Below are 25,654 nucleotides of genomic sequence, written 5' to 3' on the forward strand. Positions count from 1 at the left end.
AGGGCCAAGGTAGTGCAGTGGGGAGAAGCAGCCCCAGAATGCTTTGCAGTATCTGTTATGCGTCCTGCCGGCCTCCTTAGGAGCTTGGGAATAACAAGCCTTGCTGTTCAGCAAAAATCAAAGTAAGAGAGATTTTTAACTTCAGTATTGCCTTTTTGGCTTCCAGTTCCTTCTAAACTGTTTAACACAGGAGAATAGAGGTTTAAATTAGCTTTTGCAGCCTGACAGTTACTCTTTAAATAATTTTACTCGCTTCACGTTCCCTTTAAGGTGTGAGCAAATGTTGTTACGTTGGGCTATGAAGAGGGACACCTGGTCCGAAACATGTCAGCCTTTTTATCTGTCTTGTCTATTAAATATAAACACTTACATGCCATCCATTGGAGAGTGCGGATACTTTCTTTCCTAATGCTTCCAATCGCGCTACAACTAAAATCTTATGGAGACAAAATTCTAAAATGGCGCTTTCTATTTATTCAAATATAAAAGTAATAGGAATTCCATGCACAAAGTTTGAAAGTATAGACTTGGCTGCTCTGTTCATACAGCCCCCCCCATTTATTCCTTAACCACCGCAGACCGTATGGCTGCACTCATGAGGATGTCCTGTAATACCATACTACCCGATCTAGTACACTTCATTTGCATAGCCAGCTCCAACACTGGTGTTTCACTGTAACATCCACCACCAGTAAGCACTTGAGGTCAGTTCACGCGCAGCATACACTGTATACAACAGTGTAAATGGCTACATTCATCTATTTTTTTTAATACATGCACAATAAAGGTTATAGTTTTGTTACAAATGGGTCATATCAGGGTGGTCAATTAGCCATCCTCAGTTTTAAATAGAAGAGGACGAACCCATTCAGCCCCTCGTGTGTTTATCTATGTCTTTTTTTTTTTTTTGCAATGTTGCTTAGGACTTTAATTCCCTACTGTAATTACCCTAAACGTGGGTTTGTGGCTCCATCCATTTGAATGGAGTGAAGGTGGCCAAACAATGATCAATTTGGGTTTTCGACCAAAAATTCAATTCAAATTTTTGCAGGTTTGAGCAATGCAAACCAATATCTGCCAGATGAAAAAAACATTTATGGTGGAAGCAAGATCATTTCAGTGTTCCAGAACAAGTGCATCAGTTTGGAGGGGAAATAAAGGTTGGCATTAGGACATTTAGTTTGACAGCACATATCTCAAGACACACAAGTAGATGTACCATCAGATGTAGCAGTACCAGAAAACTAGTTGGTCCACTTATATCCATAATCTCCAAATATTAGGAGGGGCACAAGTGAAGACAATATCATGTGGAACACTGAGTGATTTTCTTTCAATCAGCAAACCTTTTCCTGATTTAAAAAAAATAAATAATAATGATCAGAACATCTATTGGACATGGTTCAATCAGTGTATGGCCACCTCAACGTGTCACCAACTGTGAAAGTAGTGTTTGTTATAACTTAAGTAGGCCTCAGTTATTTGGACTGAGTTGGTCAAAAAGGCTTGATGAGCAGACCTGCCCTTTAAGGGGATTTTCTATTGGAGAGAAAATCTGCAGTTCTGTCAGCAGAACTAGAACATACCAAGAAGCTGTTCTCTGAACAAGGCCGCAGGTCTCCCTGACCTGGGCATGGAACAATAAACATCAGCCATGTTTTGTAAATATCCACATTCCTGCATGTATGTCAAATGTCTCATTGATTATTAATCGAGTAGGTGTGTATGATGACACCACAAGTGGGGCCACCAATAGACGGATCTAGGGGATGGCGAAGATGTCATATTTAACTCTTTCCTAGTCTGTATTAAACCCGGAGTGTGCGATGGAGAGGGCACTCTGCTCTTTACTTTCGCACTAGCTAGCAAGGCTGACTGGGACCTCTAAGCATGTTCTTCCTTTCTGTAATCTGATATAATGTATGCTGTACATAGGTAGTTTAGTGTAACGTAGTTAGGAAGAAGGTACCTGATTGACTTCAGCAGGGAGTCTAATCAAGAGCTTGTAACACAACATGAAGATTGGCATGGCTAGGATATGATGAATGTATCTATCTGTATTCCTGTTTCCTGAATAAATAACGTAAACATTGAAGAAGCCTGAGAAAGTCTATCTCCTGCTTGCTGTGTGGAGAGTCAAGTAATCTCACAATCTGTGAGACGGTGGTGTCGAAGCAAGGTGATATAGAACAGTTTATAACAGTGTTTACACGGCCCTGGGCCCATGTAGCTCTATTTCTTGAAGCAAGTATCTGCATAAAGCTGTGGTATATCTTGTTTGACTCAAACACAGTTTTCCTTGTAGCCCATATCATTTGCCGCTGTGATAGTGTTAAACACTCTCTGGTGATAGTTAAATCACACCCCTGGTGTACATAAACAATTGCCGGGGTCGCTTTGGGCAAGGGGGTGGAGCTACATGCCAGAACCTGGCAGATTTGGGACTCCAGTAAAGAATACATGGATGGTGTGCCATGTAAGGATACATTTTTAAGCATCAGCGTACCTATTTGCCTGCCTGTGCTTTTTATGTGTCCCAGAGGTGTACTTTAAAGTAGTAAATGGGATGGTTTGCTAGATTAATAATAAGTGGCAATGGAACCTTTATAAATGGGCTGTTATTTGTATTTTGATAGGTTACTTATATTTGATTAGCTAAATTGGAATGATATGAATTGTTAAACTAAACGTTGGACAAGCTAGAAGATGTCGATCAGTTTTTATAAGTATTTGATGGGGATTTTTTTTCAATACCTGGTGGATGGCATTTAAAAGCATGCAGACCTATTTCCTGCAATGTACTTTTCTGTTAGATGGAACTTGGGAGCATGCAGGCATACCAAGAGAAAGCACACTGCAGGAAGTGTATGTATACACGATCCTACATGCCCTACACCACGAGAAAGCACACTGCAGGAAGTGTATGTGTGCTTGAGCCTACATGCCCGTCACCAAGAGAAAGCACACTGCAGGAAGTGTGACGGGCATGTAGGCTCAAGCACACATACACTTCCTGCAGTGTGCTTTCTCGTGTTGTAGGGCATGTAGGATCATGTACACATACACTTCCTGCAGTGTGCTTTCTCTTAGTGAAGGGCATGTAGGCTCAAGCACACATACACTTCCTGCAGTGTGCTTTCTCGTGGTGAAGGGCATTAAGGAGCATGCACACATACACTTCCTGCAGTGTGCTTTCTCGTGGTGAATGGCATTTAGGAGCATGCACACATACACTTCCTGCAGTGTGCTTTCTCGTGGAGAAGGGCTTGTAGGATCATGCACACATACACTTCCTGCAGTGTGCTTTCTCGTGGAGAAGGGCTTGTAGGATCATGCACACATACACTTCCTGCAGTGTTCTTTCTCATGGTGAATGGCATTTAGGAGCGTGCACACATACACTTCCTGCAGTGTGCCTTCTCGTGGTGAATGACATTTAGGAGCGTGCACACATACACTTTCTGCAGTGTGCTTTCTCTTGGTGAAGGGCTTGTAAGATCATGCACACATACATTTTCTGCAGTGTGTTTTCTCTTAATGAAGGGCATTAAGGAGCATGCACACATACACTTCCTGCAGTGTGCTTGCTCAAGGTGAATGGCATTTAGGAGCGTGCACACATACACTTCCTGCAGTGTGCTTTCTCGTGGTGAATGGCATTTAGGATCATGCACACATACACTTCCTGCAGTGTGCTTTCTCATGGTGAATGGCATTTAGGAGCGTGCACACATACACTTCCTGCAGTGTGCTTTCTCTTGGTGAATGGCATTTAGGAGCATGCACACATACACTTCCTCCAATGTGCTTTCTCTTGGTGAATGGCATTTAGGAGCATGCACACATACACTTCCTGAAATGTGCTACTCTCCTGTTAGATCTTCCTTCACTATCAACCATACATAGATTGAACTGCTATCGATATAGTAGCTTTAGCTGCAAGATGCACTTACACGCAGTTTGAATTTTAACCAGTAAATAATTCTGAAAGGCGATGTAATGTATTGAAATATGCAGTGTAGAGACTTGTTAGATTACATAGTTATCTGTATGCCAGTCCAAGTTTGACTAGGCTTGTTTTTCCTTGTGTTGCTATGAATAGAATGTGTGATCTGTACTCTACTGCCTGCGCCAACATGTTTCCAGAAACACTTTATTTATTTTTTTTAGCCTTGACTGTGCAGGAGCACAAACCTAGTGTATATAATACCTATTTTAAAGTTGAAACTCCACAGGAATTTCTGACAATGCTCATTCCTTTTGACAGCTGGTACAAAAGTGGCTGCCCTTCCTTGTGAAAGGCACGGCTGGCCATGTTCTTCCTTTTTTGGATGCGCTTGCAGAATACACAGCGGTATCTTAGAAACCTACATTTTATTCTGTAACACTGATGAAGCCAGCCAACCACAGCAGAGAGGCAGCTTCTGAGCTTTCATTCCATCCGCCACCCCTTCTTCCCTCTGCTATTAAATTCGTGACATCTACGTCTGTTCTATGGCACTTTTCCCAAGTAATCAATAAGATTTATTTTCTTTGTAATGAGTTGACTTTCTAATGCTGTTCTGTAAAACCAACTGTAATATCTGCTAAATACTTCAATTGAGATCACATTTTTCTTTCTTGTCTTAAAAATGCAGAATGTGTCATTCAATCAACATTTGGTTAATTTGGCTATACAACAGTTTTAGATCACCAACTAGTGGTCATTTAGTAGAAGTAAAGTTAATGCAGTTTATCTCATTCTTACTGTTTATTATAGAGATCTACTTCTGCTATTGCATTTTGAGATTAGGTCAAAATGTATATTTTTAAGCTTGTTAAGGAGAAATCGTATGGATAAGGTGGGTGAGCTAGCTGAAATTCAGTACAGACTTCTCAGGGTAGTAGAAACAAGGCTGTTTTCATTTATATGCTATGTAAAGCAAACTGACAAGTCGCCTTTGTTAAGCTAGCCATACATCTAGTGATGTATGGGCAGAAACGACCGAGACGAATCTCTGTCTAATCTAATCTGATGAGAGAGATCTGTTAACTGCCAATACACCACAGGCCGATTCCCTATCAATTTCAGCATGGAATCAATCGGGAATCGGCCTTGTGTGCCGCATCCACTATCCCAACACTTTCTCCCTAATGAAAAATGTCTCTCTGCTCTCCACCACCTGGTGCCCAGTGTAAAATATACATTACCTGTCTGCGACCTCCGTTTGTCCACCGCTGCGACCTCAGTTTCTCCTACAGTCATGCACGCCCCACGTGGTTTCCTAGTGTGGCGTCAGACGCTTGCCCTTACTAGAACCAGGTGGGATGTGCATGTATGTACAGTGGGATGCACCCGGAGCAGCGGGGGACAAGCAGAGGCCACAGACAGGTAATGTATACCTTGCACTGGGCATCGGGGGGGGGGGGGGGGGCACATTTTCATTAGGGGAGGGTATGGGGTTTTGTTGCGCTCGTCTATCGCTGCGAAATTGCATGCTGTTTCCACCGCGCACCCAATTGAGCAAGTTGGCCCAACATCTTGCAGCATGCGTGATCGACAATGCGACCAATTTTCCTCCTGAAATTGGTCGCATAGTCTGGCATGCACTTGGCAGCACAGATTTTCATCCAATGCGATGATAATAATCGAATCTGATGGTTGATCGGCTGCCAAGTCGCCTGATGTATGGCCACCTTTAGGAAATCTTTCTGATTACTGTGTCTCATAGCAGAGTCACATAAGTAGAGCAGCCATTGGAAACATTGAGTAGGGAAAATGGCCAGACCTGGACATCAGAAAGCAGTTGGTTGCTTAGTGCTTTTCAGAAATGTATTGATTAGCTACCAGTCAGCTACACTATGTCTGCGCACTGGTTGCTAAAAGCACCCCTACCCTATACTATGTCGTAAGTATGCTGTAGGTTTACTGAGAGGAAGGACTAGCATGGAATCAGATGGGCTTTAGGGCATTACTGAGAGCTGTTAATCTAAAGCCCCGTGCACACGCTAGATAAAACTCTTCACGGTTTTATTGAATGTGATGCCAGGCTGTAATTTTACTTTTTAATTGTAGTGGAGGAAAAAATTAGGTAATAAGCTGCCAATTGGTAATGGTCAATTAGATGCAAGTAATTTCTTTATGCAAATATTGTGCTAATTTTACACTTATGCAGCATGATTTTTGCATCTAATTTGCATCTCATTGACTTTCCATAGTTGGATACATTGGTAAGTCATATAGTTTGTACAGTACTTTAAGCCATCTCGATTTGGCTGTTACTTATATTTCAACTTTAACTGTCTGGTCAAGTGTATCTGCTGGCACATAGTTTATGGATCACATAACCGAATCCCTATATGTTACATAGTGCTGGTGGTGTATTTCAGTGACAGATCTAATGTATAGTCTGTATGGATTTGTTATTGCATTACTTTAAAATCTGAACATGTTTGTTTTCTATTCTAGAGTGGAAGGATTGACAAATCTTACCCTACCGTGTGTGGCCACACAGGACCAGTGCTGGACATTGACTGGTGTCCACATAATGACAATGTTCTTGCCAGTGGCTCAGAGGACTGCACAGTAATGGTAAGAACAATTTCTTGCTCCTCTTACCTCCCTTTGACACTGCCTCACTTACTATACTGTGCAGACCCCTACAACTCGCTGTACTCCTAGACCAGAGAACAAACCTAGTTGGATTTGGTATCCTTTCCAAGCACTGTTCTGTTGGTCCAGTTACTCCTGCTTCTGCCTTTTAACTTTTGCCATTTTGTATTTTCCTCAGCCTGTGTGTATTCCTTCCAATCCCTGCTGTGATTGATCTCATCCCAGGACTGTCTGCCTTCCATGACTGCCCCAGTTCTGGTCTACTCACATACTCCTAATTATCTTTCCCCCATTAACACTACCGTAGCAGCCAGAATGCTACCAAACTTCTCTTGCTCGTTGCTTCTCTCTCACTAAGGCCCCGCTCACACTGCACACGTTGCTGTTCTCTCACTAAGGCCCCGTTCACACTGCACACGTTTCCAGCCGCGTTTTGGAAACCCGTGCAGGAGGCCGACACGCACGACATCAGACAGTGCATAGAGTGCACCGTCTGATGTTCACACTGCATGCATTCTGGACCTGTGCGGTCTGGGAACGCATGCTGCACGCATTTTTTGTAAAAACGCGTGGCTGTCCCATTCACTTTTCAGTGATGGGATCAACCACGCAACGCACACAAACGCGGATGGCGTGCGTTCGCATGCGTTGCGTTCTACACGCATGGTCATCCGCGTTTGTGATGTGAAAGGGGCCTAAGCTTCGGCTGAGACTCGCAGCTATGACTTCAAACATCCCTGTCCAACTTCTCTAGCTTTCCTTTTCCATTCTGACCACAGTGCCCTTAAAGTGAACCCAAGGTGAGAGTGATATGGAGGCTGACCTTTCCTTTTTTAAACTGGCACTTTCATACCTACTGTTTTAACTTTTGACCCTTCAGCACTCAAGCCGCTCTCTTCCTTTTTCATCCAGACTTGTTTAAATAAGTTCACTTAAAGGAAACAACAAGACAAAATACAAACAAACTCCATGTACCTGGGGCTTCCTCCAGCCCCTGGCAGTCGTTCTGTGCCCTCGCCACAGCGCCTCTCACTCCTGGCTGACCTCGCCAGGTCGGCTTTATGTGCGCTCCACGGCTGGGGTCACGTGGTGTATGCGACGCCATCGGGTCTCTACTGCGCAGTAGAGACCCGATGACGTCACGTGACCCGCTTTTTCAGCGCAGGACACCGGGATTGAGAGGAGCTGCGGCGAGGGCACAGAACGACTGCCAGGGGCTGGAGGAAGCCCCAGGTAACTGGAGTTTGTTTGTTTTTTGTCAGCTCGGACCTTCCCTTTCTACATGCTTGACTATCCCTCAGTTAACTTCTTCCTAAATTAACTTCAGTCTAGTTTCCGCCTAACCATTCTACTGATGCTGCCCCCTCCATTGTACTGCTCACGTTGACCATTGACTTTACTTACTGCCAAATCGAAAAGACTACTGTTCTATGATCATTCTTCTTGATCTGTCTTCAGCTTTTGCTACTGTGCTACTCGAGTTTCCCCAACATGCCGTGCAGTTGCTCCACACAGTACCATTCCATATATTTCAAATGGATCCATTATGATAATTTCCCATTTGGTATAATAGAATATTGTAAATAGCCTTTTAGTATATTCACTTTTGTGTGCCAAAGTCATACATTTTTACTTTCAAAGAGGAATCTCAATTTACTTTTTATTTTCTTTACTTCTCCAATTCTGGGTGTCGCGGGGAAAATCCACCTGTTAAAAATCACTTTTCTAACAGCTATAAGCGCCGTGTGTACCAATATATGCTCGGCACGTCCTTGGGATCAGCATTTTCCACAGGTTTGCTGTAGTTCAACAGGAAAAGATGTAGGTCTTTCGAAATCTTCTTCCCGCACATTTTCTGGATCAGTATACATGTTACGGCCAGAACCCGAAGTTTGGCCACTTCTAGTTCTGGCCGGCCACTTCGGGTTCTGGCCGGCCAATGTGCGAAGTGGCTGCTGCGCTGCGGCCAATGTGAGAAATGGAATGAATCGTGTAACATTCATGTATATTCTGGCCGCAGCGCAGCGTCCAAATGTATCGCAACTTAGTTATTTTTAATGAAATTAAGCCGGCGGCGATGAAGCCACCGGCTTTTGCTCTGCCTCTCTCTCCTCCCCCCGCCTCTCTCTCCTTCTCTTATTATGGGCAGCACTCGTGTCCCCTCCAGAGTCGTTCGTTGCACCAGGGAAGCAGAGCGGGGAGGCTGCAGACATTGCTTCTGCCAGCACCCGCTCTGCAAGAACGGCAGGATTCGCTGCCGCGACGAACGACTCTGGAGGGGACACGCGTCCCCATAAAGAGGAGAGAGTGGCGGGGGGGAGGAGAGAGAGGCAGAGAAAAAGCCGGCGGCTTCATCTGCTACATTGCCGCCGGCTTAATTTCATTAAAATAACTAAGTTGCGATACATTTGGCCACTGCGCTGGGGCCAGCAGATACATGAATGTTACATAATTCATTCCATTTCTCACATTGGCCGCAGCGCAGCGGCCACTTCGCACATTGGCCGGCCAGAACCCGAAATGGCCGGCCAGGACTAGAAGTGGCCAAAGTTCGTGTTCTGGCCGTAACATACATATCAAATCCCAAAAAAGAAAAGATCCTAGGGCATTCCCATACACAGTGAAACGGTGAACCTGGCATTTTGGACATTTAGGTTCGTATTTATTTCTCAAGAATTTTTGAATCAGGATGATGCCATTTATTGGCTTATTAGCCAAAAGCTTACTTTTTATTTATCTCCGTTAATAAATGGTATCATCCTGATTCAAAACTTCTTGCTTTTACCAATTGCTAATCACTCTACTGGTTTCCCAACAAAGGGAATCGTTAAAACTTCCAACTTTTACTATCAAAGATCCCTCCAATCTGATGCTTCCATACATCACTCCTCATTTACAGATAACCTCTTTCACAACCTCAGCTCTCCTAATATCCTCTACTCCTGTGATCTCTTTCCCTAGCTGCATACTGGACTTCTTACATTCTCCCAACCCTAGTTTGAATTCTTCCCTTTTTTATCAATATTCAACAGCAATCTAGAAATCAATTTTTTTTTCACCAAGTAACTTTATAATGGGCCTATGGACATTTTGTGTCCACCCACTTTCCCTTTTAGACTTTATGCTCATGGGCAGAGCGCTCTCCTGTTGTATTTTGGTATGGTATATTGATTGAGCCAGTTAGAACTACGTGGTAGAGAATGGTTTTGTTCCATATTCACTGTTGGTCAAATATTTTTTTTTTTTTACATGTTCTACCTAAACTGAGTATCACTTTCTTTGTTCATATAATTGAACTTTTTGCATTTTTTTCCCCTCCAGGTTTGGCAGATCCCAGAGAATGGCTTAACCCAGCCACTTACAGATCCTGTAGTAGTCTTGGAGGGTCATTCTAAGCGGGTTGGCATTATTACATGGCATCCTACAGCTAGGAATGTGTTGATGAGTGCAGGTATCGTATTGTGGACTTCATTTTGTCATTTTATGGGATGTTACAGTTAGAACTAAACAGTGATCTGCAAGTTTTATGAGAAACCTATTCCTTAGATATGATTTCAGATTGCTTCGGGTACTGCATTGCAAAATAAAACCTTTTACCTTTTCTTGCTTTCTAACCTGTTGTCCATTAACTCATAAACCTCCAGGGCATTCTTTTGCTGTATTGCCTACCCTAGAAATGATTGGAAAAAGTCATAAAGTCTACACACAAATAGTGAAATTATAAGAGTAGACTGACATGATTGCTAGCAGTCCTGAAGGCACAGGGGGGAGACACATTAACAGGCAGATAGTTTATGTATAGAGTGGTCAGAAGCTATAACATACTGTCATGATCTTAGGTCTGCTTTAATCAAGATGTCTCAAAGGGGAAAAAAAAGCAGTTTCCAAAATGTTTGTATCCATTTTTTTTCTTTGGGACACTGGAGCACAGGTGTCAACCTCCACAACCACTGGCCGAATCTGGCCTTAAAGAGAATCTGTATTGTTAAAATCGCACAAAAGTAAACATACCAGTGTGTTAGGGGACATCTCCTATTACCTTCTGTCACAATTTCGCCGCTCCCCGCCGCATTAAAAGTAGTCAAAAACAGTTTTTAAAAGTTTGTTTATAAACAAACAAAATAGCCACCAAAACAGGAAGTAGATTGATGTACAATATGTCCACACATAGAAAATACATCCATGCACAAGCAGGCTGTATACAGCTTTCCTTTTGAATCTCAAAAGATCAATTGTGTGTTTACCTTCTGTCCCCAGCTTCTCTCATGCACTGAACATTACAGGCTTGCTGCAGACAGCTCTGCCTGTGTTTGTAATTCTTCAGTATGTGTCAGCCAGCTACTTTCACAGCCTACAGAGGAGGATTTTTATCCAGCTGTCTTCTATCACTGATAAGATAGCAGAGACGCTGCTGGCTTATGTAAATAAAACACACACTGGAGTGTGCATAGAGGGGCCTGGAGACTGTGCATAGAGGAACAGACCAGCACGGAAGAGTTGGCAGCCTTCCAGACACAGGCCGACAAGTCTGACAGGGGAAAGATACATTGATTTATTACAGAGACCGTGATAGTACAAAGTGCTGCAGTGAGCCAGAACAGATAAGAATAGGTTTAGGAACTTGTAGGATGGTAGAAAAAAAGTTGTAATTTTTGTTACAGAGTCACTTTAAGATTTTATGTGGCCCTCGAGTTTCAATTCAAATGTGCTTTATTCTTAGCGGTTCAAAAGGAGTATGCATCCTCCCCATCTCCCATTGGGATCGGTCGTATACAAGTCTTCGGTCTAAAATTTTTGTATGTTTTAACTGCATCTTTATCCTTCTTGTCCATGCCGCAATCTGCAAGCATTCTTGTGAGCTATAGGTGATAGGAGTGGCAGCGCTAAACAGCTTACAACTGTTTCAAGTAAAAAGAATGCTTGCAGCTTTCATTTTACATGAATCGGGCGTGAGCTGTTAAGAGCTGCCACTCCTATCACCTAGCTTTCTGGACATCCTACAATACAAGCATAATTTCCACTTTGCTGTGGAAACATTTGTGGCATAAAGTATACAACACACGTTTTGTGCTTTCCATTTTGACCCATTATGTGATTGAGTTTGACATCCATGCTCTAGAGGGGGAAAACTCAAGGAGCTCAAACATGAAAGTAGCGGTTTTCTGAAAACAGGAATGTGGCCTCAACACCTCTTTCCTCCTGAACACCCAGTGTTGGCCCCTAAATCTCCAGCTGCATGCCCATGCACAATTTCTGTCGCCTACAGGGATCATGATTGTCTTCAGAGTCCCTCCCATCTAGAAGAAAGTGACCAGCACAAGATGCTGTGCACAAGAGCTTTCTCTCACTGTCCACAGTCAGTTCAGAATCGCTCGCTGCTGGGGTGAACACCCAGGACACTGTAGCTTGAAACGGTTATGGCAGTTATTACGTTGCCTTTTTTTTTTTCTTTTTTTGTATTAGGAAATTAGCCATTATTGGAAATAAATATGGCAAAATTAAAACACCCTGGTTTTCTGTTAAATCAGCTTTTTGTTGCTTTTTGCTCACTTTAATACTTTTATCTTTCACAGGGTGTGATAATGTTATCATAATCTGGAATGTTGGCACAGGAGATGCACTAATCACCTTAGAAGATATGCACAGCGATATGATCTACAGTGCCAGCTGGAACCGTAATGGCAGTCTCATTTGCACTGCCTCCAAAGACAAGAAACTGCGTGTAATTGACCCACGCAAAATGGAGCTAGTAGCGGTAAGTAATCATTATGCCATGCTAGCAATGGAAAGTAGAGTGAGAATGAAGCATTTATCAGCAAGTCTGAGGGCCAGTTTCCACTATTGCGGTGCAAGTTCGCATGCAAATTTCCTATTAAATTTATTACAGGCGAATCGCACGCGGTGTGTGCGGCAAGCGAATTCTGATGGCTCTGTTGTGCAGATTTTTTTCTGCACAGCAAAATGCTCAGATTTCCTGACAAGTAAAAACAGGCCCATTTACTTGTATTGGCTATGCGAATCTGCATGCAGATTCGCTGTAGTCGAAACAGGCCCTAAATATAAATGGAAACAAAGTGAAGATATTGTTGTTTAACTACTTTGTGTAATTTTCATGGCTTAGTCTGCACAATCTTTCAAATCAGTAGGCAGAAATCAAATGATGTAACGTGACGTCAACTATAACTGGATTTTTTTGCCAGATCAGACTATAAGGGCCTATTCACACTTGCTGATCGCAAAACACTAGCGCTTTTGGTAGCGTTTTGCTATGGCGATTTTGCGCGATTAACACGGAAAATCCCCTTTCACACTTGGCGATATATTTCGCAATCGTGTTCAGCACTTCTATATACTGAAACTCGATCGCCGGGAAATCGCCTGAAAATGGTGCAGGCGACGCGTTTGCGTTTCATGATTTTGGGCGATTTGCGGCGATTAACGCAAAGGTTAAGATTAAAACGCTGCTGTGAGAAAACCTTTGTAAAGTGACGCTGCACTTTGCTGATGGCTGGCATCAGCCCTCGTGAACCAGCCCTAATAGATGGCCAAGACCATTCTGCGTGTAGTTACCATAATATCTTTCAAAAAATCAAAAATTAAGCACCTCATTCCAGCCCTATCCAGTGCCTGCTGGGAGATGTACTCCGTGAATGTGAGTACATTCTCTATACATCTCTCAACATGCATTGCAGCACGTGCCCATTTGCCAGGAGATGCAAAATGCGGTCTGAGAAGAAGATGGGGACCAGAGGAGCAACACCCTGTAGGTAAGTAATAGTGCTTCTTCACCCCCCCCCCCCTTCCCCAAAGGCACACCTAGTCAAGAACCTCCCCTATGAAGAGGTTGTGGTGGTGTTTGGTTACTTTAAGGGTGAGGCTCTATTCACACCTGCGTTTTCAAAAGTTTTGCAGGAGTGATTTTTTCCGCGATTTCACACGGAAAAATTACTGAACAGTGCGGCGATTTTGGCGCGATCACGCTTTGCCCTTCGATAGGACTAAAACACGATCCACTGGAAATCGCCTAAAAATGGTGCAGGCTACGCGTTTGGCGGTTTTGCCCGGTTTTAGGCGATTTGCGGCGATTAGCGCAAATCGCCCAAGTAAGAACAGTCCCATAGTGTTTCATTACAGGCCTATTTCTACTTGTTCTGCATCAGTTTTTCTGGATCAAGATTTCTGCACGTGTGATAAAAGTAGTGTATGTCGGTGGACCTTATCTCCAAGTGGTTGTATTGTTACCAGACTTTTACAGATGGTAAGAAAGGCAAACATTAAAATTGCCTTTTGTAGTTTGCTTTGTTTAAACTAAAATAATTTAAAATTTCAACACAAACACATTGTACTTCATGCTTTCCACTCGAATATGTTGAGATGTAATTTGGGTAGTAATTGTTGTATTTTCTTCTAGGAGAAGGATAAAGCTCACGAGGGAGCACGGCCCATGAGAGCTATCTTTTTAGCTGATGGCAGCGTTTTTACTACAGGTTTCAGTCGCATGAGTGAGCGCCAGCTAGCGCTATGGAATCCGGTATGTCTACAATTGGGTGTCTTTAAATAGGATTGGATTAGTATTAAGAAGGGATATGGAAGGGACTATGAAAGTATTTCTTAGGGCTGTTTACTTCTTCATTGGAAATTGGATTACAAGGATATATTATAATTTCACTGCTCATGCCTCTTAAACTTGTACTGTGAACAATTTTAACTATATTTTAAATATATTAAATATATTTTAAGTCCTAATGGAATAAGCTATGTAATGGGACTTTTCCCCTTTAAAACTTAACTTTTTTTGTAATACACTATAATTTTATATAGTATAGCTGATCAATGTCAATTCATTTTCCACTCAGCTAAATATTGGTTTGATATCTGTCACAATTGGCGCTAGACAATCCAACTCCTAAGCTGCACGTTATATGAGGGAATCCCTCCACCCTCAAACAAAAATTTAATAAATTATAAAAACATCAATAACATGCGCTAATCGGGAAAAATACCATGTCACAATTTATTCAAAATCTGTTAAAATCACAATGTACCAGGTGCCAATAATTGTGCAAATACGCAAATAGATCACCCTTTCATACGCTCACACATACAATAGAAGGGCCCTTCTATTCAAATTCCCCTATTGAGATCCGATCAGTTTCTGACATTAAATCCCTTCCTAGAGGATTAATGCTCCTATATAGTTCTTCAGTTGCGGCATATATGGTTGTAGCTACTTAAAGTTCCTTTTTGGGGAAAGCGCTGTGGTGTAAACCTCCAAGTTCAAGTATAAGTATAAGTATAAATTTCAACTCATTCGATATATCTTAGAGAGTGTCCACATAAACTCACGTGACCAGTATTCTGGATAATCTGCAGTGGTTTCTCACAAAGATTTGCTCGTAAGCATGAACATCTTTTTGCTGGGACTTTCCTCACTCATATGAGCTTCTTCTGCCCGCTGCCTTCCTAAGCGTTTCTCGGCGTCCTGTTGCGGCATACGTAGGTTCCGTTTGTTAGACTCAGAACCCCGCTCGCCGCACTTCCGCTCAGCTGATCCGGCTTGCGTGTCAGGTTGGGTGACGTCACCTCGTAAGCCTCTGGACCTTTGTTCACGAGCGGCTGCTGCGCGCTTACACAGCCTGCTCTGTCCTGGGGCTCCTTAGCAGACTACTTTTGCATTAGAACGACCTCTACGCGTTTCAGCCAATAGCGTTGGCCCTCATCAGGAGGATTTGGTAATGCTAGAGTGGTTGGTCACCTCGTCTCTGTTTATGCTGCAATATCTCCGTTTGGCTCCACCCTTATGCAAATATTCCATGGAATCCTCAATTCTTAAGGGGAAACACTCCAATTACACATTCTTCTTTTTCTTTGGGTCCACTGCTGCCACCACTGCCGCTTGGATCCACTGCAGGGGACAAGTGTTACTCTACAGATCAGAGCCCTGGCAGAAGCATGCCTCTCCTTTGGATTGCAACAGACCAAACAGGACGCCGAGAAACGCTTAGGAAGGCAGCGGGCAGAAGAAGCTCATATGAGTGAGGAAGGTCCCAGCAAAAAGATGTTCATGCTTACGAGCAAATCTTTGTGAGAAACCACTGCAGATTATCCAGAATACTGGTCACGTGAGTTTATGTGGACACTCTCTAAGATATATCGAATGAGTTGAAATTTATACTTATACTTATACTTGAACTGGGAGGTTTACACCACAGCGCTTTCCCCAAAAAGGAACTTTAAGTAGCTACAACCATATATGCCGCAACTGAAGAACTATATAGGAGCATTAATCCTCTAGGAAGGGATTTAATGTCAGAAACTGATCGGATCTCAATAGGGGAATTTGAATAGAAGGGCCCTTCTATTGTATGTGTGAGCGTATGAAAGGGTGATCTATTTGCGTATTTGCACAATTATTGGCACCTGGTACATTGTGATTTTAACAGATTTTGAATAAATTGTGACATGGTATTTTTCCCGATTAGCGCATGTTATTGATGTTTTTATAATTTATTAAATATTGGTTTGCATTAATGCAATGGTAGATCTGTATTGCTTAGTAATTTTTTTTGTTCTGTTTGCAGAAAAGTATAGATGAGCCAATTGCACTACATGAAATGGACACCAGCAATGGAGTCTTGCTACCCTTCTATGATCCAGACACCAGTATCATTTACTTATGTGGAAAGGTAATAACGATAACTTTTGATAACCTTTAAAGAGAACCAGAGACGTTGGGAAAAAGATTTTATACATACCCGGAGCTTCCTCCAGCCCCATAAGCTTGGATCGCTCCCATGCCGCCGTCCTCTGCTGCCTCTATCCGCCGGTACCGGGTCCCGCACTTTCGGCCAGTCGACGCAAGCGCAGTGCATCATTGCCGGCGGACTCGGCCAATTTTCCGCATGCACAGGGGCTCCCTCCATATTCTTACGCATGTGCCTCCATCCTACGCAGGCGCATGCGTAAGGATATGAAGGGAGCCCCTGTGCATGCGGAAAATTGACCACGTCCGCCAGAAGTGACGGGACCCGGTAGCGGCGATAGAGGCAGCGGAGGACGGCAGCGTGGGATCGATCCAGACTTATGGGGCTGGAGGAAGCCCCAGGTATGTATAAAAGCTTTTTCATTTTTTTTTTCTTCCATTAGCTTCGTCTCTGGTTCCCTTTTAAGAACTGTAGTAGCGAACATTGACAGTTTAGGTGCGTACACTCCTGTCTGATCGGGATCCGGTCCCCTCGGGTAACATTGCTGGGCTATGTAGAAGAGGCAAAGTCAGCTGTGTATTCAACGACGCGGTCTGTTGCTATGCGGTTGGGCGTAGGGATGAAATAATGACGTGTGACATCATGCGATGGACGGGAGAGCGGCGTCTTCAAAGCAGTTGGCCGATGCTAGGGTGAGTTGATCTGCCGGGCACATCACTTTTGTCTGAGGCCACTGTACACCCAATTGATCATCAGCTGAGGCGGTGATTATTGGCCACCTCAGACTACTTTTAATAAAGTGTGTGTACGAGGCTCAACCCATGATGCCCACCCCCTCTCAACAAACACCCCTGGCTGGGCCTGTATACTGTTAGACAGGTCTGTAGTTTGACACAGTTGTTATGGATGGGCAAAATCAGGGAAATACAGAAGTTGCAGAGAGTACAGGTCTGGCTTTTTAATATGCATGACCATTTTACAAACTTCTTTCCATAGCTGATGTGGCTTTATGCCATAAAACAGCTGTAAGGTAGGGAGAAGGACCCCAGTGCTGTAGGTCTCGACTGTCATTCTGAAATACATCCGTAGTAGTTATTACCCTGTGCAACCCTGTCGCTATAACAAACTGTTTGCAACTGTATATGCATAAAATGTGTGCCTGTCATGTTTCACTATCCTGGAAACCGCTGAGGAGGCAAGGCTGCACTATAATGGACACATGACAACTACCAGTATTTTGTGTCATTTAGAATGTGATTAATAATTCTCATGTCGACTTCCACAGGGAGACAGCAGTATTCGATATTTTGAGATCACGGACGAGTCACCATATGTTCACTACCTCAGCACATTCAGCAGTAAGGAACCACAGCGAGGGATGGGATACATGCCAAAGAGGGGACTGGATGTCAACAAGTGCGAGATTGCCAGGTGTGAATCTTTACATATAACATATGCTAAGTTACACTAATCTGCTTTGTATGTTTTGGTTTGCCGAGATGTGTGTATATCTTCAGAAACCTATATAAAATGGATTACATAGAGCTTTTACACTTGGAAATATCCCTTCCTTTACATGGAGATATCTACTCTGAATACTTTGTCTTAGTCCATTTTTCATTCCCGTTGCTTTTAAAGTGTAGCGCCAAAAGTACCGTAATTTTAAACTGAACAATAAAACCTACCTTATTCATGTTGAATCTTACTTTGGAATCCCATGTTCAGCTTAAAAAGCTTCAATTGATGTTACTAGTGGAACTCTGATAAAATGAGGAAAATGTGCCTGCCTACTTTTCATAAGCTGTGCATTGTATTTGATGCTTTGCTTTGTAATTATGGTCTTAAATAAGTTTGGTTTCTCTTGGTACCACATAAAGTTTACTAACGCTTGCTGAATTTCCTGGGTCTGGCATCATTGAAAATGTTATGTTGTGCAGCACCATTTCTCTTGTGGTGGTAAGCTTTATATGCATGAATATGTGGTGTAAAAAAAATCCCATGTATGAGAAGACATTGCTCTGCTGTAAAAGGCGGTCTTATCGGACAGTCTGTTCTGTGCATCCTGATTCAGCACATCACCCAGCAGTCAGTATTAGATGTTTGGGACTGTATTGTAAAGAGAGTATGAGGCTTTTTTTATTCAGCCTAATGTAGCAGACTGAGAGGTTAGATTCTTGCAGCACGCCAGTAGTTTTTGTTATGACTCCTAGGCACTGAATGCAAACTTTTACAAAGGCATTCTGATGCACAGCTGCAATCAGATCGTCCTTGTGTCTCTATGGGTTATTACCTGCCTATGTGTAAGTTTTTAGAGTGGTAAAATGTATGCGTGAGTTAATTGTATGGTTTTTTTTTTTTTTTTTTTTCCTCCCCCAAGGTTCTACAAACTTCATGAGAGGAAATGTGAACCAATTATCATGACTGTACCCCGAAAGGTGAGTGTAGCTAATATACTGTTAGAACAGGAGTATAATATTAGCCATAGCCCATGGGAGGTGATGTTTGACTCTTACAACTGTAAGACTGCTTTATGTGATACTGTGTGACAATATACAAGTTGCCTGCACAGTGTACCATGTACCTATTTAGATGTAAGCAAAAGTGACTGTCAATCAGGAAGTTTTTAAGCCTTGAGAAATGTTGATTGTTGAAATTTCTTCTGTCTGCTAGTCTGATCTGTTTCAAGATGATTTGTACCCTGATACTGCTGGACCCGAAGCCCCAATAGAAGCAGAAGAATGGTTTGAAGGCAAAAATGCAGACCCCATTTTGATTTCTCTGAAGCATGGGTACATGCCAACCAAGAACAGGGACCTGAATGTGGTGAAGAAGAATATTTTGGGAAGCAAGCCAGTTGCACAAAAGAAGGCTGAATCATCCAGCACTGCTAAAAAGACCCCAGAGGGCTCCACTCCTGTAAGTAAATCACGCATTGATCACAGCAGTGTGATATGTGCACATGCTCCAAAGATCATAAAGCTGAAGCAGGCAAACTTATTCTACCTGTCAAATTTCTTGTAAGCAGACTTTCTATCGATGTCAGCAGAGAGGAAAGGAAGGTAGACTGCTCTCTGCTGCCCTCTCTGCAGTTTTAGCAATGGGAAGGGGGCGTTCCATTCAACACTTTGCATTGTTCTACTATAAATATATCCAGAGATGTTCTATATAGCTTTTTTTTTTTTCTGCCAAGAAAGGAAAACTTTCTATATATATATATATATATATATATATATATATATATATATATATATATATATATATATATATATATATATATATATATATATATATATATATATATATATATATATATATTCGCTATATAATTCCAGGCTTTCATTAAACAATTTTTAATGAAAAACAAAAACACATAAATCCAGGCACATCACCTCTAGTTAGGACATTTAAATACGTAATTTAAGGAAAGGGAGGTGCTAAGGGGGTGTGGCAAGAAAAATAGCAAAAATCAGTAACCCTTTGCATGAAATGTTCAAACAAATGCATTCACAGATTCACTCATCCAGGCACCACTGTTATCCCCACAGCTAAATTAAAAGCCGGGGTCTTAGTTCACAGAAGAATGCATTCTTATGCTTAGTCACCTACACTGCACATAAGTACCCAGGTAAACACAGGTTCCTTTGTGAACGAAGACCCCTGCTTTTAATTTAGCTGTGGGGATAACAGTGGTGCCTGGATGAGTGAATTTGTGAATGCATTTGTTTGAACATTTGCATGCGAGAGTGCAAAGGGTTACTGATCTTTGCAATTTTTAATAAGGGGCTACTGAATTTCAGCCATGGTCAGATTGTCTTGCTTCAGTCACTGGATTTACATTTAAAAGCTGTTCATATAAAATAGCTTTCCATCGACTTTCCCAAGCTAAGCTTTTACTATTGTGCAGAATGAGGGTAGGAGCTGTGGCTCTTATTACTGAGTAGCAGAGCATAGCTGCTGATTTACAGAGCACATCCTGCACTTCATATTATGAGCCACCTCTCAGGGTAGCTCACATTGTGATTTCTGCAGTGTAGGCCCAGCTAGGAGGAAACAGTTAGGGCCCATGTCTACACAATATACCAAAAAATTGTAGGAAGTGACATATGGATATTGACTAGTGCGATATAAATAACATATAACATCAACAGATTGAAACATTCGAAAAAGTTTGATACAATTATCACCTGAATAAATTAAAAACACATGGGATGGCCACCCCACCATGCAACCATCTAAAACCACGTACACCAGGTGCACCACTCACACTAGCCACTGATAAGGGTCTTGGGATAAGGACAGGGAACACCAGCAAAAAATCCGAGTACAAAGTTCAAATAAGCTGTATGCAAAGCTTGATCAATGATGCAAAGCTGGCAACCGGATGTACTGCCACATACAGTAGAACAGTCACATATCCTTGTAGACTTGTAGCAATATAGTTAGCAGAAGCAGCATCAGTGTTAGTCAAGCAAGCAGACTGAGTAAATGACAAGCAGCAAGTGTATTGGCTGGATCTCACCGGTTCATCGCTGTAGAGTCCTGATGATCATGTTCAGCATCAACAAACCTCGCAAGGTGGTGTGACGATCAGCAAGGACCCATCTCTATCCAGTGGTATATAGCTGTGGTAGTGCCTAGCCAGTGTGGCAGCCCTTGGATAGACCCTGACAGCCCGATGCGCAGCGGGCGGACAGGCAGGCCGATGTTGAGGGCCTAGAGTATCCGGGAGTGTTGCAGGATGGCGTGGCGTCCCATGCAGCGAGATGCGTGCCGTTCCCAACAGTTTCGCCGGCTTCTTCAGGGGGGTGTGGCTACAACTACGCTTCCTTCAGCTGTCCCTGGAGACTGAGATTCCTGATGAAGCCGGCTTGGTCTGCACTACTTGTAAAGTCTTCACTCTGCTCTGCTCCCACACAGCTCCTAGCACTTGGAGGGCATCTCTGAAAGCCCTGTCAGGACTATCTCTCCATTAGGTGTCCCAGGAAAGTCTACACAATGTTGGCATGCGTCTTATGAGAAACCTCAAAATCCTCGGCTATAGGGATTCGGATGCAAAAAATGCAGCATGCTGTCCAAATTTTCCCTGCATATGATTTGGAAGGCAGCCTATAGATTTTTTAATAGGCTGTTTCCCCCATCTGCATTGAAACGCTTGTAATTTGCAGAAAGTGAAACGAGCCCTTAACCTTCTAGGAGGTGGGAGGAAAGCGGAGCTCCTTGGGTAAACTCATGCAAGTACAGATAGGATACAGACTACATGCAGGTAGCACCCTAGCAGGAACTGTGGACTTGGACAACTGAAGTGAGAAACATATGGAGGCTGCCATATTTATTTCCTTTTATACAATACCAGTTGCCTGGCAGTCCTGCTGGTCTATTAGAATGCAGTAGTGTCTGAATGATGCCAGAAACAAGCATGCAGCTAATCTTTCAGATCTGACAATGTCAAACACTTGATCTGCTGCATGCTTGTTCAGGGTTTATGGCTTTAACTACTTTAAGACCGGCTCATGCCAATGGGCGTGACCGCGGCGGCAGCCCCAGGACTGCCTAACGCCAATTGCCATCAAGTCCTGGACCTGCAGTTTGGCATGGAACGGCCGTGCTTGATCGTTCCCTACCAGTTCACGGAGTGGATATCCGTGATTAGCCTGCTAGCCGCTACTGGCAGGCTAATCAAGGAGGTCCACTCCGTAAACTGATCGTGCACTGCTAGTAAACAAAAGGGGAAAGAAATCACCTTTGTTTACAACTGTACAGCGCTGCGGTCTCCGACAGCGCTGTACAAGATCGGCGATCCCTGGCCTCTGATTGGCCGGGGATCGCCGTTTTGCCTATTAGAGGCGGAACAGGACGGATCGCCGTCCTGTTCAAATGGAGGGAGGGTGAAACAGCCTATTCAGGCTGGGGAAAAACCACTGCTGCCACGGCGATCGGACCCCTCCGGCAGCATGTCCCCTTAGGGTAAAAAAAAAGAGGTAAATCCGATCGCTGGGCTTCATAGCTGGTCTGCGCAGGAGGCTGAAGAAACTGCACTGCCCAGCAAAGCAAACTAGAGCCTGGTCGTTAGGGGGTGTTAACACTGTGGGCGTCAAGTGGTTAAGTATTAGAGGTAGAGTATTAGCAGGATAGCCAGGCAATCGGTATTGCTTAAAAGGAAATAAATATGGCAGCCTCTATATCCCTCTTGCTTCAGTTTCCCTTTATCCTAGGATTCTAGTGCTGTAAGGCAAAACTGCCTTACCACTTGGCCCCAGTGGCATATAAGGTACGGTGTTCTTGTTGCATAGTGTCATTAGTCTAGCCATTTTTAGTTACTTGTCCCTAATCTTTGTTAGAATCGCTACCATTTGCAACAGAGTAACTAGGATACCAAAGCCCTTATCCTGTAGCCTACCCATTTTTTATTTTAATGTAATAAACGGTTCAGCAACACATTATGACATTTTATGACTTTTTATTTATTTTTTTACAATTACATTTTTTTAATTCAATTTGTTTATAGGTCAACGATGGCAAGCTGGATGAGGTCATGAAGGAGCTGCGGTCAATGAAAGATCTCATAAAGTCCCAGGATGCAAGGATCCGCAAATTGGAGGACCTAATCGCCAATCTGACCAACAATGATGAATCAGAAGACTAAGCAGAGCAAGATATTAGCTGAGCTGGAGGTGCCCACTGCCAGATCACATTCCACCAAACACTATCCTCCAGGCCCAAGCAGCGAACAGCATTCCAGCACAGACTGTAACCACCATTTCCAGTTTAACCAAGACATTCCACCTACCCATTCCACAGGTGCCTCCACTCAAGTCACTTGTGTCATTTCAGGTGTTTAGTTAGGCATCTCTAACCAAACTTCTGAAGTGCCACAACATAACCCCAACTTTTTAGACTGGCCCCATTTCAAAGGCGGGAGGGAAGGAATTATAAAAGCCTCTGGTTATAACAACTTTTTTGTTAATTAAAAGCCAAGATTTTTATCCACATTTTTCAAGTGTTACATGACCTTTTCCTGTTCCTGAGATCAGTATAATATCATTTTTATTTAAATTCTGGCTTAGATCTGATTTTTCTGAGTGAGGGAGCGAATATGAAATGAGATGGACCAATGCCACGTATTGTTTTTTTCCTCTTTGATTTTATCTTGCCAAAAGACCTTGTCAAATATCTCGGGACCATGCATCGTATAGTATTTTTTATTTTTAATGTAAAAGAGGAAACACTGTGTTACTTGTCTGGAATTGCAAGAAAAAAAATACCCATAAAAGCTTCATGAGTTTTATATAAATCCCTTGCTGTTGTGTGTAGAGAGGTTTCTTTTGTCTCGGTGACTCAGTAAGTAGCGGTTACATGTTTGATGTCAGAAAGGGTGTATGCCTGCTTTGTAGCTAAAACTTACAAAGCTTGTTCTTGTGTGGGGTGACAACATAGGAAATGGAAAACTGCATGGTGAACCAAAGCAAAATCAACCCACAGACAATAGTTGTCTTACTAATGTGGGTGAACACAGCAGATTGTAAGTGATCCAACAGACCTGGATTCTAAAAAAAAAAAAAAAATTCTGATGGCAAAAGTTGGCGAAACCTCACTCTAGTGCATTGGAGGGCTGCTGTACCTTTAGCCAGCCTTCCAATAGTGTGCTGGTTAAGGGCTTTGACGCAGGCGACCTGGGTTGAATCTGTTCTTCCTGTTCGGTAAGCAAGCAGCTATTCAGTGAGAAGTTCTTGGGCTAGACTCTAACAATGCTACTGCCTACCGAGTGTGCCCTAGTGGCTGCAACTCAAGCTCTTTGAGTCCGCCAGGAGCAAAAAGTAATCTAAATGTTTTGCCTTGACTATAGCTTGATATGACATAGGAGGTGAGGGCTGCAAACTATTACCAACTAATTGCAGATAGTTTGTTGGATAGTTTGTTTTCAATTATTCACCAGCCTTTGTAAAGTAGCCTGTAAAAATGTTTTTGAAATCTGTACGAATTTAAGACAGTCATCCTTTCTCTAATTGACTAAAGGTAGCCACGATTGCAATGTGGCTATGAAGGCCAGCAAGCACTTTACAGCTGACCTAACAATCTGCTGATATCCACCGCAAAGCATGACTTGCTGAAATGGGCTTATGGCAGTGTGCTGATGCAGTGGTAAATGGACTTTCTCTGTTCACTGCCAGGTAAGTTGAAATGATGCAATGCTCTCTTGCTGCTCAGTGGAAGATAATTTGTCCAAAGGGGGGGGGGGGGATTGGAGATTTGTCCAGGAAATGATCTTGGGTCTTGCAGCAGCAGATCAGCTGTTTTAGCTGATAAAACGATCGTGTCTGTGGAGTATAATGCTATCATTTGTGTCCATGTGGCAATAATGTAAATGTGCAGACTCCATTCCATGCTTAATGCTGAACGCCAGGATATTTCATAGGAGTTTTAAAAATCCATACAATTTGTAGCCAACCACTTTTTATTAAATCTTCCATAAACCTATAAATGCTTTAACCTATAAAAGATTTAAGAAAATTGAAGCTTACAAAAACTTTCCAGTACTGATGCACAAAACAAAACTTCAACACGCATAGGTGTATTCCTCTTTAGTAGGAATTTCTAGCCATGGTTACTGTGTGCTTAGGCCACAATGCTAGCTTGTTTCAACCCTTGATTGGCTCTTCCTTGGGCCTCAATTATCAATAGAAATCAATCTGGGCAAATCCTCAGATATTCTCCATAAATTCAAGTAACCATCAATGGGGATATCCTAACACCTGGCTACAACACAAGCATCCAAATGCACAGATACGGGAGAAACAGCAACTATATCGTTAATGGTTGTTTGAATTTGATATCTGTGCATTTGCCAGGATTACTTTTTATGATTGAACCATGTATCGTGTAAAAGGCTTAAGATGCGATGGACAGAAATCTCTTAACTTGATGATACACTGTATATACTCAAGTATAAACTGACCCCCAAAACCTTCTTGAAAAGCGTCTCTGTAGCTGATATACTAATGTCTTTATGTAGCCAAGCCAGACCTAATCACAAAGTGAATGCTGTTAATTTGTGCAAGCAAGCACTCATACAAAGCAGCAGAGTACAGTGTTGAATCACTGTTTGGCAACTTTTTTTTTCCTCTGTGCCCAACCCCCCCCAGCTTACCAGTTCACCTCTGTAGCCAAAGTCAGTAGCAGTCTCATCTCTATGATCCCTGTAGTGGCACACATGATGTGAGGTATAGCTAGAGGACGTCTTAGCAATGAGACTGCTACTGACTGTCTGCAGAGGCGTCCGGGTGGCAAACTGGTAATAAAAGACAACACAACATTTTATATTGCACTTTTCTCCTGGCAGACTTGCTTGAGCTGCAGCCAC

At 42.8% G+C, this 25,654-nt stretch overlaps 1 protein-coding gene across 2 annotated transcripts in view; it reads left to right on the forward strand.

Annotated features, from left to right (window-relative positions):
- The window catches only part of CORO1C (coronin 1C), a 124,177-nt gene extending 100,590 nt beyond the window's left edge, over nucleotides 1-23,587 (forward strand). For both annotated transcript variants that reach the window (XM_068239603.1, XM_068239610.1), the window contains exons 3-11: nucleotides 6,449-6,571; nucleotides 9,914-10,043; nucleotides 12,166-12,347; nucleotides 14,004-14,123; nucleotides 16,174-16,278; nucleotides 17,582-17,727; nucleotides 18,674-18,731; nucleotides 18,967-19,212; nucleotides 22,802-23,587. In XM_068239603.1, coding sequence (XP_068095704.1) covers nucleotides 6,449-6,571; nucleotides 9,914-10,043; nucleotides 12,166-12,347; nucleotides 14,004-14,123; nucleotides 16,174-16,278; nucleotides 17,582-17,727; nucleotides 18,674-18,731; nucleotides 18,967-19,212; nucleotides 22,802-22,939 — 1,248 coding nt within the window. In that variant the 3' untranslated portion in view covers nucleotides 22,940-23,587. The remainder of the gene's footprint in view (nucleotides 1-6,448; nucleotides 6,572-9,913; nucleotides 10,044-12,165; nucleotides 12,348-14,003; nucleotides 14,124-16,173; nucleotides 16,279-17,581; nucleotides 17,728-18,673; nucleotides 18,732-18,966; nucleotides 19,213-22,801) is intronic.
- Nucleotides 23,588-25,654: the final 2,067 nt, after the last annotated feature.

This window comes from Hyperolius riggenbachi, chromosome 1 (assembly GCF_040937935.1).
Source record: "Hyperolius riggenbachi isolate aHypRig1 chromosome 1, aHypRig1.pri, whole genome shotgun sequence".
NCBI classification, from domain to species: domain Eukaryota; kingdom Metazoa; phylum Chordata; class Amphibia; order Anura; family Hyperoliidae; genus Hyperolius; species Hyperolius riggenbachi.